Source organism: Peromyscus leucopus, chromosome X, assembly GCF_004664715.2.
Source record: "Peromyscus leucopus breed LL Stock chromosome X, UCI_PerLeu_2.1, whole genome shotgun sequence".
NCBI lineage: Eukaryota > Metazoa > Chordata > Mammalia > Rodentia > Cricetidae > Peromyscus > Peromyscus leucopus.
Window position 1 is genome coordinate 137,368,569 of NC_051083.1, and position 18,306 is coordinate 137,386,874.

Genomic DNA, 18,306 nt, shown 5'->3' on the forward strand with positions numbered 1-18,306 from the left:
AACAGACAGAACAGCATGGGAGAGAGAAGAGAAGACGACAGAGGTTCCATAGAGGGTAAGCAGGTCTCAGGTAGAGTTTTCTGAGTAGAGGGTAGTGGACATGGAGAATGAGGAAATAGAGGATGAAGATGAGGCTGGTAGCATAGAAGTTTAGTCATGAGCAGGACAATGAGCTAGGGAGCTGGATGGAACTGAAGCTATGGAAACAGGATTTCATCCCAGAAAAATAAAGTAGATGAGTATAGAGCTTGTTGTATCTAGAGTTATTTCTGCTTTAAATGCCTGATGAAGCTATAGCTGTATTGATAGGATTTTGTCTTAGAGGAATAAAGTTAACAGACATAAGAGCATAGTGTATGTAGATTTTTTTCCTCAGATATCCTATGCTGGATGTAGCTAAACCCCCAGATTCCTGGGTACTCCATAAGTGGCACCTCTGCATTCCCTGCTGTCCCCAGTCCTTAGGAAAGGTAGAAAGGGCTAATGGACCTACTAAGACTCATCTATCAAAGCTGTTTTCTGAGCTTCATCTTTCGTGAACTCAACTCCTACCTCTAGTCCTCACTTGCATTCATGTCATGCCCTGAACCCCCTCCTTTCTCAATCCATTTGAGTTAATGTATGGCAGCTCTTTTCTTCTAGGAAATTTACCTCCTCTGAAACCAACCCAACTTTATGACCATGTACTTTCTCTCATTATCTTAAGACACCTTCTTCAGGAACATGTTGACCATGTGTGGTGGTATTGTGTTCCCCAAAATATTGTGTACTCTAATAAATTTATCTGGGGTCAGAGAACAGACAGCCACTAGATACAAAGGCTAGAAAATGGTGACACTCACACCTTTAATCCTAGCATTCCAGAGATAGAAATCCCTCTGGATCTCTGTGAGTTCAAGGCCACATTGGAAATAGCCAAGCATGGTGACACACACCTTTAATCCCAGAAAGCCAGCCTTTAATCCCAGGGAGTGGTGGTAGAAAGCAGAAAGATATATAAGGCATGAGGACCAGAAACTAGAAGATTTTGGCTGGTTAAGCATTCAGGCTTTTGAGCAGTAATTCAGCTGAGACCCATTCCGGATGAGGACTCAGAGGCCTCCAGTCTGAGGAGACAAGACCAGCTGAGGATCCGGCGAGGTGAGATAGCTGTGGCTTGTTCTGTCTCTCTGATCTACCAGCATGGACCCCAATAACTCTCCTCAGGTTTGATTTTATTAATAAGAACTTTTAAGATTCATGCTACAACCATGTCCTTTCTCCGCCTTCTACTGATCTTATCACCTAAACCATTTTACCAGGACACAAATTTATGAAAAAAAACTTTGCCCTCAGGTCCTCAAACCACACTGAATGGGTACATATCTGGTCATCCTCACCATACTAATTACTGCTAAGCTTCAAGGGGTTGCAACTTGGACCCATCTGTCACAGCTCAAATGGCTCTGGATCCCTTTTCTGATAAGTATTCCTGTCAATCAAAGGATGCCTAAAACTTAAATTCTCATCCATTTCTCCATGTCTTTCTTGGGGTCCCGTTTTCCAGGTAGCCTCACTGGTGATGTGAGTAGCAGTCCAGTCATCCTTGTTCCACATCTAGCATCCTCCTATGAGTGAGTACATACCATATTTGTCTTTCTGAGTCTGGGTTACCTCACTCAGAATGATTTTTTCTAGATCCATCCATTTGCCTGCAAACCTCATGATGTCATTGTTTTTCTCTGCTGAGTAGTAAACATGAACAGCCTGGACATGAGTGGAAGCAATGAAGGGCAAGGGTCGATGGAAAGAGAGCGGGAGATCCTAGCTGGATCAAGAAAAGAGAGGGAGAACAAGGAATAGGAGACCATGGTAAATGAAGACCACATGAGAAAAGGAAGAAACAAAGAGCTAAAGAGGCCCACAGAAATCCACAAAGATACCCCCACAAAAAGACTGCTGGCAATGGTCGAGAGACAGCCGGGACTGACCTACTCTGGTGATGGGATGGCCAAACATCCTAATAGTTGTGCCATAAACCCCATGCAAGGACTGAGGAATCTGGATGCAGACATCCACGGCTAGGCCCCGGGTGGAGCGCTGGGAGTCTAATTAGTGAGAAAGAGGAGGGTTTATACGAGCGAGAATTGTTGAAACCAAGGTTGGAAAAGCACAGGGACAAATAACCAAATGAATGGAAACACATGAACTATGAACCAAAGGCTGAGGGGCCCCCAACTGGATCAGGCCCTCTGAATAGGTGAGACAATTGATTGGCTTGATCTGTTTGGGAGGCATCTAGGCAGTGGTACCAGGTCCTGGGCTTGTTGCATGAGTTAGCTGTTTGAAACCTGGGACTTATACAGGGACGCTTGGCTCAATCTGGGAGGAGGGGACTGGACCTGCCTTGACTGAGTCTATCAGGTCGATCCCAGTCCTCGGGGGAGACCTTGATCTGGAGGAGGTGGGAATGGGGGGTGGGCTGGGGGGAAAGGGAGGGGGTCAGGAAGGGAGAGAACAAGGGAATCTGTGGCTGTTATGTAGAACTGAATAGTATTGTAAAATTAAAAAAAAAAAACACTTAAATTTTCTCTCTTGCCTTCTATGCTTGAGGATTCCTAATATGGGTTCTTCCTACTCTTGCTTGTGTGTGTGTGGATCCTTTCTTCCTGGCCTCCTAGGCAGAACAACAAATGTAGAAATGTCAGATATATGCTGTTCAAACTAATAAAATCCTTGGTTTCTTCCTCTACTTGACTTCCAGCTGCTGCTTGGAGTTTCCTCTGTCTTTCAATTCCAGGCAGTCTATTTCTGTAAACTTGGTAATGATAACTCTACCCTTAATTACCATAATAATGCCAAATATCTTTGTTTTCTCCAAGACCAAACAAATCCAGCCTTCATGGATGACCCTCCTGGGATGGGTATCCAAATTGGAGGTGTAAGTACCATTATTATTATAAGCCAGCATGGGGCATATGGCCTCAACAACTCTGTTGTGGGCTGGCACAATGTATGGTCACCTTCACCATCTAAGATCCTTGGGATAAAAATGGGCCTAGGGGGTTGTGAGACAGATCTACATCTATATGGTAGGGTTTAGACCCTCTCAAAGAGGAATGGTAATATTTAGATCCCTTGAGGAAGCACCAGCCACCCCTATAGACAGTATAGTTGAGGTTATTAGACAATTTAAATCCACACTGCAGTGCAAGTTGTGTGAGATCTCCTTTTAGACTATTCTAAATGAGTCCCCAAATCTTCTCTGTACCTATGGAAGTAACAATGGGTCACTTTGTGTAACTTCTTGCTTCCTTTGCATTCCTCTATAATATTCCCTCATGATGGCTATCATTCTTATACATGTAACTCTAAACTCCATGCTCTGCAACCCTAAACCCATTTACTCTTCCTCATCACCACCAATACCTCTTTACTCTTTTGAGACACCAGGTTACCGACGCTTCAACAGCCATTCCAATTCTTGCCGTACAAACATCTCAATTTTGGGAACCATACTTGCCCTAGAGATAAGGTCTTGCTCTGTAACTTGGCTGGCCTGGAACTCACTATGTGGACCAGGCTGGCCTAGAACTCATAGAAATTCATCTGCCTCTGTCTCCCAAGTACTGGGATTAAAGGTGTGTACTACTATGCCTGGCAAATCTGACATCTCATCATGCTATTTTTTCCTGCTTATTTTGACCTTTAATGTTTCTATCTGCTTGCTTTTGAGTTTATCCTTTTATATTTTTCTTATGCCATTTAGGGAGTCTTATAACCTTTCCTATAATTGACTGGTTATTCTAGAAAATACAATATACATTAAATTATCAACATTTAATATTAATCAATACTTTTATCTCCAAATAATACTAGAATTTTATAATTCCTTATTCTATTTCCCTCTACTATGATATTTATGCTGCTGTTGTCATATGTTCTAAATAAACTATCAATCTATCATAAGTTGGATATCTCAAGTGGTCGTTATAGTAATGGAAAGCTGACATACCACAGCATGGTTAATTCTTGATTTAAAATATATTACAAACTACTACAGATAACATAAATTTATGGCATAGTAAGTGTAAGTAAATTGATTGCAACTCTGTGGGTTTGGTCCCACGTTTCAGCACCAACAATGTAAGTAAACTGGTTGCAACAGCTCTGGGGAAAAATGTCCCGACTACCTGGGGAGTCAGGCAACACCTTGAGCTGCTTAGGACAGCTCTGATGGCTGAAACTGCAAGGAGACAGTTTAGCCCTAGAGGGCAAGGTATCCCAGACACCTTGAGCTGCTCAGAACAACAGCTCTGCCCTGAAGGTGTCCTGGACACCTGGAGCTATTTAGCCCAGCTCTGATGGCTGGAACTGCAAAGAAGCAGCCCAACCCTGGAAGGGAAATTTTTCTGACTTCTCGGGGGAGTCAGGCCTGGAACTGCTTCAGCAGGTAAGGGTATCCTGACTCTTTGGGAAAGTCAAGGTATACCTGGTGTGATGGGGGATGTTCTCTCTGCAGGATATAGCAATCCTGCTCCTCTCCTGGAGAGCCTTTACAGCTGAGCTTTGCTCAGCCCCCACTTAAAGGGACTTCTTAGCAGAGCTCTGCTTCTCCAGCCTAAGAGTGCTGTGGATATCGTTCTATATAAATAAAACACTGATGGCCAGTGACCAGACAGGAAGTATAGGTGGGACAAGGAGAGAGGAGAATTGGGGAAACAGGAAGAAGGAAGGAGAGACACTGCAGCCACCACCAGGACAAGCAGCATGTAAAGACGCTGGTAAGCCACCAGCCACATGGCACGTTATAGATTTATAGAAATGGGTTAATTTAAGATATAAAAACAGTTAGCAAGAAGCCTGCCATGGCCATATAGTTTATAAGTGATATAAGCGTCTGAGTGATTATTTTATACGTGGATTGTGGGACTGTGGGGCTTGATGGAACCTGGAGAGAAGCCCTTCAGCAACAATTGGCGCCCAACGTGGGGCACGAACCCACGACCCTGAGATTAAGAGTCTCATGCTCTATCGACTGAGCTAGCCGTTGCTTCTTTTGCTTTACTCTACCAAAGGGGAAACCCCTGAAGAAATGTAGCAATCTCCTCTGGCTCTGGAGAAAGGTGTTACTTTTCAGCTCTCTCTTGCTGTGTGTGTCCACTGAGAAGATCTCAGCAAAGATCTTCTGTTCAGCTGCTCCTTGCTCTGCTCTTTCAGCTCTCCCTTGTTTTGTTCACTGCGGGATATCTCAGCAAGGATCTTCTCTACACCAGTGAATGATCTTCACACCCAAAACTCTTTTGAGAAAGAGATTTATTTGGGATGGAGGAGTCCAGGAGAGTAGTTGCCTCTACCAGGGTGGAGAGAACAGCCTTTTTTTCTAACTGACCAGGCAGGACGGTTTACACATGATGTCTTGGGGGTGGAGTCAACCAGGGGTTGACTTGGGGCCCAGGGTTCTACTGTCCTGCTCTGTGATTGGTTGGTTTCACAAGTCAGTTGGCCAGGGGCAGAGATGGCTCTGATCTGACTGAACCAAACTGTGTTTCTTTCTGCCCTGATCTGAGCCATCTTTCCCTAGTTCTGGGCTCCAGGGTCAGGGTGGGTTTCTTTAGCCAGCCCCTTTCCCCTACAGTAAGACCTTGTGTTATGCTTGTAATTGGTATGCTTTGCTGAATTATCTAGAAAATCCAGATCAAGCTTGAATAATATATGGACCACTAGAGTTAATAAGGTTTAGGAGTCTAGCCTTGCTAGTGAGCATAAGAACATCATTAAGCATTTGTCAATAAGCAAAAACAAAAATAAAAACAAAACCCAAACCACAACTCTGTCTTTAGCTTTGATTCTTGCCATCATTCTGTATGAGTAGCATGATGATCTGTACTTTGTTTTTTTCTTTGGAATTTTACTTCCTTACTTGGAGTCGCTGTATTCTCTCAGAATATCATTTACAGTGTTCTGTTAATGTACGTACTTAGTAAATTTTGTCCTGAGAGGGTGGTTATAAATCAGTCTGGTTCTATCTCTAAATGTCAAAAACTAAGACAGGTATTATGTCTTTCATTAGGCCAGGTCTCACTCTGTAACCCAAACTGGCCTTGAACTGAGTGACAGGATTATAGGCTTGAGTCACTATACCCACTGTGCCTTTCTTATGATAACATACCTTTATTTTGCCATTGTGTAAAATGTGAGTCCAGTGATGGCCATCTTGACTGCTGGAGAGAAGGAACTCTTTCACAAACATGCTGGTAAAGAGAGATTTCACTCCCTGTGTTATTATTGCAGTGACTTTCATTGTCTTTTGTAAGTCCACTTGCAACCATTCTTTTGGATCATTCACCTGAGGAAAAGATATTGGAATAATATCTCCTTTGTCACTATTTGCTTCCAGAAATCCACAACTCTCTTTTTAACCATATTACAGTACTTATGACCCTACATAATGGTTTGTCTGCCTCCTTTATTTGACTAAGAATCCTGAGGTCCAAATTTTTCATAATTCTTTTCTTTTTTAATCTTCTCGGGTCACCCACTTAATAGGGGCCTAATAAGTGCTGAATGAATCTAGGAACCATATCTACTAGAATACAATGTCTGGCAATGTAGTAGCCAAACTATTTAATTCAAAATAGTAATACTCTGGACTTTAAATTTGTTATATTTATTTGTTCTGGTGTGTGTGTGTGTGTGTGTGTGTGTGTGTGTGTGTGTGTGTGTGTGTATGTGTGTGTACTCATGGGCCATAGAGCCTGTGTGGGGGTCTGAGGACAACTTGAAGGAGTTGGTTTCTCTCCTTCCTCTATGTCGATTCCAAGGACTGAACTCAGGTCATCAGGTTTGGTGGCAAGCACCTTTACCTGCTGAGCCATCTCACCAGCTCTGGATTGAACTTTAGTTACCATGACGATTTCACAGATATTAACCTAGTACCAGATACAGAGATTCTTATTCCAGGTAGTTCATTAATGATCATTTCTTTCTTCAGTGAATGCAAAATCACATGGTATATCATCTAAATGCCTGTGGAGCATTGTTAACCTCCCTAAACATTCTTAGGAACAGTGAACAGAAATACCTATGAAAAACAAGGGCTTCGCCTATTTTCCCAGGCTCTATTGTCTACTTTTATTAGTTAAGTGGTAAATACATTGCTCTTACCTGAGGTCGCCAGGCATTAGTCCTTCCCTGGAGGTGAAGTCGTGCTTGTGAAGGAGACCAACTGGCAAACATATTGGTGAAGTAGGATGAGGCAGTAATTTGTGTATCTGATATTACTTTATTCTCCATTCCCAATGGTATGCTACAACCTCAAAGAAACAAAATTGCAGTGTTGCCACATGGGTAGGCTGCAGCCTAGGTTTCACTGGGCTGCCTTCAATCGTTTAGAGATACTGTTATCATAATTTTCAGGCATCAACTTCTACACAATTTCTGTTATTGCTAAAATGCTCAGATTTTCTGGTCAGTTCTGCTTAGCTATGCTTGATTTTTAATTTCCTTGTTGATAAAAGTATAGGAGATGACTGCTTCTGGAGAACCCTATGGTTAGTATAACTACAGTAACATACTCCTATTTTTTGTTGCTGTTTCAGGACTGTGCTGGGGTTTTGTTTGGTTTTTTTTTTATCACTGATAGTTCTTTATTCTGTGATAGAAATCCCTCCTCACACTCAGGATAACTAAAACAGTTATTCTATTTATGGTTGAGAAAGAAAAAGAAAATAATATGGGATGACTTGGCACTTACTGTTTAAATCACAGCCAATCAACTCCATTCGAAGAGTACTGCGGATGCTAGAATGAGTGGGGTGCAAACGGATATACCGAGCAATAATTGGAGGATTAAAACTATTGTGCTTAATCCCAGATGAATCCACATTGCCAAAGAAGACCTATTAGAAGAGATGATCAATATGTGGAAAGTAAATACAAAGCATAAAGAAAGTTGTTCTATTACATTTTCTTTATAAATTTGCCTTTGGCATTTTTTTTTCAATATGCTGACTAGAAAGATGGTATACCTGAAGTTTTTTTAAAATGCCCCAAGAAGAAGAGTGGAACAAGATAGTTTAGTGTGGTCTTGGTCAAATGAAATGTTTTTCTACCTTAGGTACCTCACAAAAATTGAGGAGGTCATTAGCACTTTGTAACTCCAGCATAGAGCCATCAGAAAGGCAGTGTTTGAATAATTACACTAGTAAGCTGGTGAAATAAGGGATACCTAACTCTTATTTCATAGGAACAATAATTTGGCAGACATTATAGACATCTTGGGATGCGTATGGGAGTCTGAGAAACACTACAGAAGCACCAAACCAAGTATAGATGTTTGATATCAGCCTGCTGCCTGTAATCCTGGCTATACATTCAGAAGAAGACTACCTTTTGTGGACTCAGATCCAACCCCATTCATGTGTAGTCTTAACACTAGCTCTATCCACCCAAGTACCTTGGAAGGGCCATTTTTTTATCAGTACCTCTAGTAACAGGTTGCTATGGTTTAGATGAGTTTTTTCTTAATGTTTTGTGTGTTGGAGGACTGATACTGAGTGTGGTGGTATTGAAGTGTTATGGTAAAGAGGATAAGAAGCTAGTCTGCTTAGTCTTAAATTATTCAATTTGATAAAGCAACAGTTGTGGTGGTAATCTAATTGTACTGAAATGTGATTTTGATTGTATGTTAATAAATAAAGTTGCCCGGGGGTCAGAGCTATTAGAGCCATAGACAGAGTGTGGCGGTGGTGGCACACGCCTTTAATCCCATAGATCTCTGTGTGTTCAGGGATACAGCCAGCATTGGAGACATATGCCTTTAAGACCTAGGGGGCTGTACATTCAGACAGTGACGAGGCAGTCACGTGTTTGGGTTTACAACCAATGAGAAGGCAGAACAAAATACTATAAATAGACGAACAGACAGGAAATAGGTCTCTTTGGGGAAGCTGGGACACCGCAGGCAGAAGGGTGAGATTTTAGCTCTGAGCTCTGACCTCTCGGCTTTCTCTTTTACATTGTTTCTGTGTTTCTTATTTAATAAGACGGTTAGTTACATCTACATCAGGGGAAATGTGGTGGTATTGTGTTCCCCAAAATATTGTGTACTCTAATAAATGTATCTGGGGTCAGAGAACAGACAGCCACTAGATACAAAGGCTAGAAAATGGTGGCACTCACACCTTTAATCCTAGCATTCCAGAGATAGAAATCCCTCTGGATCTCTGTGAGTTCAAGGCCACATTGGAAATAGCCAAGCATGGTGACACACACCTTTAATCCCAGGGAGTGGTGGTAGAAAGCAGAAAGATATATAAGGTGTGAGGACCAGAAACTAGAAGCATTTGGCTGGTTCAGCATTTGGCTGGTTAAGCATTCAGGCTTTTAAGCAGCAGTTCAGCTGAGAGCCATTGGGATGAGGACACAGAAGCTTCCAGTCTGAGGAAACAGGACCAGCTGAGGAATTGGCAAGGTGAGATAGCTGTGGCTTGTTCTGTCTCTCTGATCTACCAGCATTGACCCCAATAACTGGCCTCGGGTTTGAATTTGTTAATAAGAACTTTTAAGATTCCTGCTACAAACAGTCTTTGCCTGAGCTACTCACTTTTGAGTGTAAGAACCAAGAGATAATGACTCTATATCTTGTTTACACAAGTGACAACCACTATTTGACAGAACATTGGGAGGCATAAAGTGACAAATAATTTATTTACACCAGTAAATAATATCCTCAAATGTATTGAGTAATATCAGAAACACCATATCAGACCCTATCTAAAAAAAGAAAAGAAATTATGAAAATTTCACAGATAAATGGATGGAGTTGGAAGCAATCATTCTGAGTTGGATAACCTAGATAAAGCATGACAACCATCATATTTTTAAATTTGTGTATTTTAGCTTCAAATCAGATATGTGTATTCTATATGGAATACCCATGGAGGTCAGGAAATTAGTAAGGGGCTATAGAGGGGCTTTCAAGAGAGGGGAAGTAAAACTCACTAGTATATGGGGTTAAAGGGGAATAATGGAACAGGAAGGGTTAAATTTGGGTGGGAGTGGGTAAGGCAGATTAGGAGGAGGGACTATGAAGAAGTATAAATAACACTAAAGACATTTTGAATAAATCATATGAAAACCTGATACTGTAAAAGGTACTAAAATATACTTATATGGAGAGAGTTAAAACAGAATTACCTTATAAAGAGACAGCAATATTCCCACTAGGCAGCAGAGGCTAACAAAACAAAAGCCCTCTGACAGGAATGGGTTACATCTTTTGGATTTGTTGGCCAGTGAGTTTACATAGGCTCCCAAACATTACAGGCTTTTTTCCAATGCTATAAGTTACCCTGCAGAACTTTATGGTAAGGCCCTACTGCTGAAGACACCACACACTTCAGTCATAGAACATAGAAAAACAATGCTGTCACTGACATAAAAGATTTATCCATATTGGCTAGTTTTTATAGTGATGGAATGTTCTATACACAATTCCAGGCCAGAAAGGTAATCAACAACCTTACCCAGCTATGAACCCTGTGAACTACTATAATGACTGGTTTGGTACGATTTTTTTCACTGGTTTAATAGTGGCATAAATCTTATGAAAGTAATCAACCACTTTCTGCTTTGATCTAAGGCCTGTTCCAGGTGATAAAACCCATGCCTAGTAACATTGTTGTCAGGACAAGAACCTGTTACTAGTGAGGTCATAGGCCCTAGAAGAGAACCCAAATAAATAGTATGCTAAATGAAAAGTATTAAACCAACTCCTCATTACTTATTACTATATCCATAGATATAGTAATTTGTCAACCCTCATCAGAGAAGCCTCTCTTTAAAGTAGATGGTGATTAACACAAAGACCCACAACTGGCCAAGGTACAGAGAATAAGAGACTGAAAAATGCTCAGCCCTAAATGGAATATACATACATACATACATACATACATACATATATATCTATATATCTATATTTATGTTTATATCTATATATTTATATCTATATCTATATCTATATCTATCTATCTATCTATCTATCTATCTATCTATCTATCATTTATCTATTGTGCCCCTCCTCCCAAGCTCAGGGTGGAAGAAGAGGTAGAACAAGTATAAAAGCTGTAGGTGGTGGATGACTGCAAAGAAACAGTATCTTCTGGACACAGCAGGATCAGTTACACATATGAACTCTCAGTGGTTGTGTTAATCTGCACAAGACCTACACAAGTTCAAGTCAGACCAAATTTCATCATGGAGAGGGGAGGTGGGCATGAAGTCTCACTCATAGGCAGGGGACTATTTGTAATTGATAGCTGCTGGGAAATAATAACCTAATTTTTTTTAAAGTGTAGCTTAATCCAAAAGACTACCAAAACAACCTATTGCTATTGCCCTCGGTTGTCCCCAGAAGTGGAAGGTAAGTTGCTATTGCTGAATACAACATGCACATTCAGAAACAGGGTCCAGAGACCCCTAAGCTGGAACTGACCTGAATGTGTCCTCCATGAGGACTAGCTTTCATGGTACCAGAAGACACCATGCAAGCTTCCAAAGAAGGGAGGCAACCAAAAGTGCTACCCAGCTATTATGCCCATGAACTATTTCAGTGACCAAAATGACACAATAACTCTAAGGGTGCAGTAGTGGTATGTATACCTTAATGGTAATTAACAGCTCTCTAATTGGATTTAAGACCTTCTCAGCAAGAGGGATACCATATCCATACTGGAAACTAGCTAACTACTCAGTGCTACTGAAGTATGGTTATTGGAGCAAGAGAATCTATAACCACTACTTATTAAACCAGCATAATACCTAACAATTTTCTTATACCTACAGATAAGTGTAGTCTTCACCCCTCATCAAGGAAATTTCTCTATGTAACAGAGAAAACCACAATCAATCAAAATGATATATTGTGTACCCTGATAACCTTGCCTGAGGATCAGAGGACAGAGCCAGCAACCAGATTAGACATAGAGGTTAGGCCGTGATGACACACACCCTTAATCCTATCACTAGGAAGGCAGAGATACATCTGGATCTCTGTGAGTTCAAGGCCACACTGGAAACAGAGCCAGGCAGCGGTGGCATACACCTTTAATCCCAGTACTGGGAAGCACACAGGCCTTTAATCCCAGCAAATGATGTCTAGGCAGAGAAAGATATATAAGGTGTGAGGAAACAGGAACTCACTCTCTTTAAGCTGAGGATTTCATAGAGGTAAGAACTAGTTGCTGGCTGCTCTGCTTCTGTGATCTTTCAGCTTTCACCCTGATATCTGGCTCTGGGTTTGAACAACAAATGAAGGCAGTTTTAAGAGGCAAATTCATAGCACTAAGTACCTCCATCAAAAAAAATGGAGTGATTTAATATTAGTAAGTTAACAACACACCTGAATGCTCTAGAAAAGCAAGAAGAAATAATAAAAAGAGTAGACAGGAAGAAATAACCAAATTCAGGGCTGAAATCAATGAAATAGAAACAGCATCAGGCTCAGTGCCCTGTGGCCTGGGTGGGCAGAAGCCAGTAGGGTGCGGCACTACTACAATGAACAGGTATGAAGCAGAGAAATGATAGAGAAGTAGAATGATTCATGCACTGTGGAGAGAAGTGGAAATAAAGATACAATGGCAGTGAGGAACAGGCTGATATGGGTGGTTTACCTTGCAAAAAGGGGCTATGTGATGTCCCTGTATGTGCTGCCACTGAAGGCCATGTCTGGATCTGTGGATCTACTGCAGCTGGGGTCTGTTAATGTCTGTGGCTAGTGATGATGGAGGCCCGTGGTCTGGGCTGTCACCTCAGGCCATGTTGGTGTCAGAGGGTCCTGCTGCCTCCAGGGCCATACTGATTTGAGTGGCCTGTGCTGCCATTCAGGGCCATGGTAATGTCTTGACCCAAACTGCAACAGAGGGCCATGTCTGGGTCCTTGTCCCTATCACAGCAGCTGGGGTCTGTGTTGATGTTTGTGGCCTGTGTTACCACTGGGGGCCATGGGAGAGCTGCCCCATTGGCCTGGGCACCAGAGAACTGGTCCTGACCCTCACTGGATGCCTCAGTGGGAGAGTTGCCCTGCCTCCTGGGAGAACTGTCCCTGCTCCCTGCCTGAGTCCTGGTGGAGACCCAGACTGACCAATTCACCTACCACTCAGGCCCACATCCAGGGCTTTGAATTGGCCCAGCCTAACATCTACCCCATCTATGACCTGTAGCAGCATATGAAGGGACTGGTCCTGCACAGCAATACCTGCAGGATCTCTATGATTCACGGTAACAGCAGGATATCTGAGAGGAGTTTTGGTGTCTAGTATTGATGGTGAAGCAGAAGCCAGTGGCCTTGAACCAGATGAACAACTCATTACAATGGACATTTGCAAGTAAAGCTGTTTGGGCAAAAGGGTATACTGCATAACATATTGTAGTTCCCAAAATCACTACGACAAATGAATATGTGATGGAGAGGTGGGAAAGACAGAGGAGTGAAATGGATTTTGGTTTTGTTTTTCTCACTGACATGTTCCATTCATGTTTTAGACAGGGTTTCTCTGTGTAGCCTTGGCTGTCCTGGAACTTGCTCTGTAGGACCAGGTTGGCCTCAAATTCAGATATTTGCCTGCCTCTGCCTCAAGTGCTGGGATTAAAGGTGTGCAACACCACCACCTGGCTTTTCTAAAATCTATTTATTTATTTATATTTTCTCTGGGGAGTTACAAGGATGGAGGGTGGACATGGAAGGACTGGGAAATGAGTGGGTTGTGGTGCTTGATGTGAAACTTCCAAAGAATCAATAAAATTATGTTAATAAAAAAGAAACAACAAAACAATAGAAAGAATCAATGAAGTGAAAAGTTGTTTCTTTGAGAAAAATCAACAAAATCGGCAAACCTTAAGTCAAATTAGCCAAAAGGAGAGGGAAGATACAAATTAATAAAATTAGAGATGAAAATGGATACATCGTATCATTCAACAGGAAAATTCAGGGAATCACAAGGACATGCTTTAGAAATTTTTATTTCATCAGACTTGAAAACCTAAAAGAAATGTATTAATTTCTCAGTATATATGACTTACCAAAGTTAAATCAAGATGAAATATGCAATTTATACAGATCTATAACCCTTAGTGAAACAGAAACAGTCACTAAAAATCTCCCAACCAAAAAAGCCTAGGGCCAGATGGAGTCAGTGTAGAATTCTACCAGATCTTGATTTTTTTTTTCACACCAATTTTTTATATTCAAAATTAAGTTGTTACTAACTTAAAATTTAACAAAATACAGTATGTTGGGGGGAGGGGAGAACAAGGGAATCCGTGGCTGATATGTAAAATTAAATTTAATAAATAAATTTAAAAAATGAAAAAAATACAGTATGTTGTAGGCCTTACATGTGGCTAATTTATAGAGAGGGGTTTTTACTTTAAGAAATAAGCTCTTACTTGCTCCAATCTAAGCTTATCAGCATGTGTAAGCGGGGATGTCTACCAGATCTTGAAAGATGAATTAACACTAATACTCCTCAAATTTATTCTACAATATAGAAACTGAAGGGACATTTCCAAATTCTTCTTATAAAGCCAGTATTGCCCTGATACCTAAATCACACAAAAACTTCCCTGCAAAGAACATTTTAGAACAATATCCCTTATGAACACAGATGCAGAAATTCTCACTAAAATAATTGAAAACAGAATTCAAGAATACAACAAGAAGATTATTCACCATGAAAAAATAGGTTTCACCTGCAGATGTAGGGATGGCTCAGCATATATAAATCAATAAACAATCTATGACATAAACAGACTGAAAGACAAAAACCATATGATCATCTCATTGTTTGCAGAAAAGGCCTTTGATGAAATACAGCATTTCTTCATGATAAAAATACTCAACACAATAAAGGCAATTCAGAGCAAGCCCACACTCACAGTCAACCTCAACCTAAATGGAAAGAAACTCAAAGGTCTGAGCGGCTGCAGGACTGCAAGGGCTGCGGGAGCCAGGAAGGACCAGGAAAACTTCAGCTACACATTTCCACTAAAGTCAGGAACAAGACAAGGTTGTCCATTTTCTCCATACCTATTCAATATAGTATTTGAAGTCTTAGCTTGAGCAATAAGACAACTGAAGGAGATCAAGAGAATACAAATAGGAAAGGAAGAAGTAAAAATATGGCAGATCATATGATTTTATACATAAAAGACCTTAATGATTCTACCAAGAAACTTCTATAGCTGATAAACACTCTCCATAAAAGTACAAATATAAAATTAACACACAAAAATCCATAGTCCTTTTGCTGAATCCCCATTACCCTTTTGGAGGAAGGGGTAGGGGGTGGGTTGGGACAGGAGGCTGGCGGGGAGTGGGAGGACGGATGAGAGGGGGAGCTGTAGTTGGTGTGTAAAATGAATAAACACATTTTTAAATATAAAAAATCTATAGCCTTCCTGTACACAAATGATAAATATAATGATAAAGAAATTATGGAAACTATTTTTCACAGTAGCCTCAAAAAATATCACAAGATAACTCTAACCAAGCAAGTAAAAGATTTGTACAATAATAACTTTAAGATACTGAAGAATGAAACTGAAGATATCTGAAGATCGGAAGATGACCCATGCTAGTGGATGACTATTATGAACATGGCCATTTTATCAAAAGCAATCTACATTAAATGCAATCCTCATCAAAATTCTAACACTTATTCACTGAGATTGAAAAAAAAATCTTCAACTTCATATATAAACAAACAAACACCCAAGGATAGATAAAACAATTCTAAATAATAAAACAACTGCTGGAGGAAACTTCATGCCAGATTTCAAGTTGTATTACAGAGCTATAATAATAACAAAGCATAGTATTGACATAAAAGCAGATATGTTGATCAATGAAATAAAATAGAAGACCCAGACATAATTCCACACAACTATGGACACCCAATTTTTGACAAAGAAGCCAAAAAGTACACACTGGAGAACAGACAGAATCTTCAACAAATAGTGTTGGTCAAACTGGATGGCTGCATGCAGAAGCATGAAAATAGAAGATTCATATCTATCACCCTGCACACAACTAAATTCTAAATGGATCACACAGACTTCAACATAAAGGCCAGATACCCTGAATATGATAGAAGAGAAAGTGGAGAATAAGCTTGACTCAATGGCACAGAAAAGAACTTTCTGAACAGGACACCAATAACACAGACATTAAAACCAACAGTTAATATATGGAACCTCATAAAGCAGAAAGATTCTGTGCAGCAAAAGACACCATCAGAGAAGGGGAGGAAGCAGAGAGCTAGGGAGGCCCACGGAGATCCACAAAGATACCCCCACAAAAGACTGCTGGCAATGGTCGAGAGACGGCAAGAACTGACCTACTCTGGTGATGGGATGGCCAGATACCCTGTTAGTTGTGCCATAAACCCCATCCAAGGAAGGTCTGAGGAATCTGGATGCAGACATCCACGGCTGGGCCCCTGGTGGAGCACTGGGATTCTAATTAGTGAGAAAGAAGAGGGTTTATATGAGCGAGAATTGTTGAAGCCAAGGTTGGATAAAGCACAGGGACAAATAACCAAATGAATGGAAGCACAGGATCTATGAACCAAAGGCTGAGGGGCCCCCAACTGGATCAGGCCCCCTGAACGGGTGAGACAGTCATTTGGCTTGATCTGTTTGGGAGGCAGCTGTGTGTTGGTGCCGGGTCCTGGGCTCGTTGCATGAGTTGGCTGTTTGAATCCTGGGACCTATGCAGGGACGCTTGGCTCGGTCTGGGTGGGGGGGACTGGACCTGCCTGGACTGAGTCTACCAGGTCGATCCCGGTCCTCGGGGAGACCTTGATCTGGAGGAGGTGGGAATGAGGGGTGGGGTGGGGGGAGGGGGAGGGGGGCGAGAGTGGGAGAACAGGGGAATCTGTGGCTATTATGTTGAACTAAATGATGTTGTAAAATAAATTTACTAAAAAAAAAAAAAAAAAAAAAAGACACCATCATTCAGGCAAAGCAGCAGACTACAGCAAATTTCCTACAGAATGGGAGAAGTCCTTTATCAATGATACATTTGATAGAGTGTTATTATCTAAACTATATGAAAAATCCTGAATGCCAAGAAAGCAAATAACCCATTAAAAATGGGGTATAGAACTAAGCAGATTTCTTGAAAGAGAAAACCCAAATGGCTGAGAAACACTTAAAGAAATGTTCAACATCTTTAGCCATCAAGGAAATGTAACATAAAACTACTTTGAGATTTCATCTTGCACCAGTCGGAATGGCCAAGATCAATAAAGAAAATGGCAGTACATGCTAGTGAGATGTGGGGAAAGGTGAACACTTATTCATTGCTGGTGGAAATGTAAACTGGTACATCCACTACAGAAATCAGTGTGTAGAGGTCCCTCAAAAAGCCAAAAAACAGTCTACCTCAAGATTCAGCTATACCACTCCTGGGAACATACCCAAAGGTTTCTAAATTTTACTACAGAGATAGTTGCACATCCTTATTTATTGCTGCTCTATTTATAATAGCCAGAAATTGGAAACAGCCTAGATGTCCACCAACTGATGAGTGAAAATGAAGTATGTTTACACAATGGAATATTATTCAGCTGATAACTGATATTAAAGGCATTTTGAAAAACTGTATGGAAATGCACTACTGTAGGATTTTCCCAAAATATATACATATATGAAAAGAATCTAAATGGAGTCACCATATAATGGGGGAGATAATGCACAGACTAGACTGTAGTGATATATTATGTACCCTAATAAAATTTGCCTGAAGATTAGAGAACAGAAATGTGGTGATATTTTATTTGTGCATCCTAATAAAGCTTATCTGAGGATCAGAGGAAAAAGCCATCCACTATATTAAACATAGAGGTCAGGCAGTGGTAGCACATGCATTTAATCCTACCATTCGGGAGGCAGAGATTCATCCAGATCTCTGTGAGTTCAAGGCCACATTGGGAACAGCCAGGCGTGGTGACACATGCCTTTAATCCAAGCACTAGTTAAACATAGAGGTCTGGAGGTCTGTACAGACAGAAAGTGATGGAGCTGGGTGGAGAGAGGAAGAAAGATGGCAGGGCACAGAAAGGTATATGAGGCGTGAGTACACAGGAAGTAGCTCTCTTTAGACTGAAGACTTCCTAGAGGTAAGAACTTGTAGCTGGCTTGTTCTGCTTCTCTAATCTTTCAGCTTTCACCCCAATATCTGGATCTAAGTTTTCAATTAATAAGGCCATTTAGCAATTTGTGTTACACAGAACAAGCCACTAGATTAAACATAGAGGTCAGACA

At 41.0% G+C, this 18,306-nt stretch overlaps 1 protein-coding gene across 1 annotated transcript in view; it reads right to left on the reverse strand.

Annotated features, from left to right (window-relative positions):
• The window catches only part of F8 (coagulation factor VIII), a 158,208-nt gene that overhangs the window by 34,621 nt on the left and 105,281 nt on the right, over positions 1-18,306 (reverse strand). Inside the window, 3 exon segments of the mRNA XM_037199375.1 lie at positions 6,152-6,328; positions 7,147-7,295; positions 7,736-7,880. Of these exon segments, the coding sequence (XP_037055270.1) occupies positions 6,152-6,328; positions 7,147-7,295; positions 7,736-7,880 (471 nt within the window).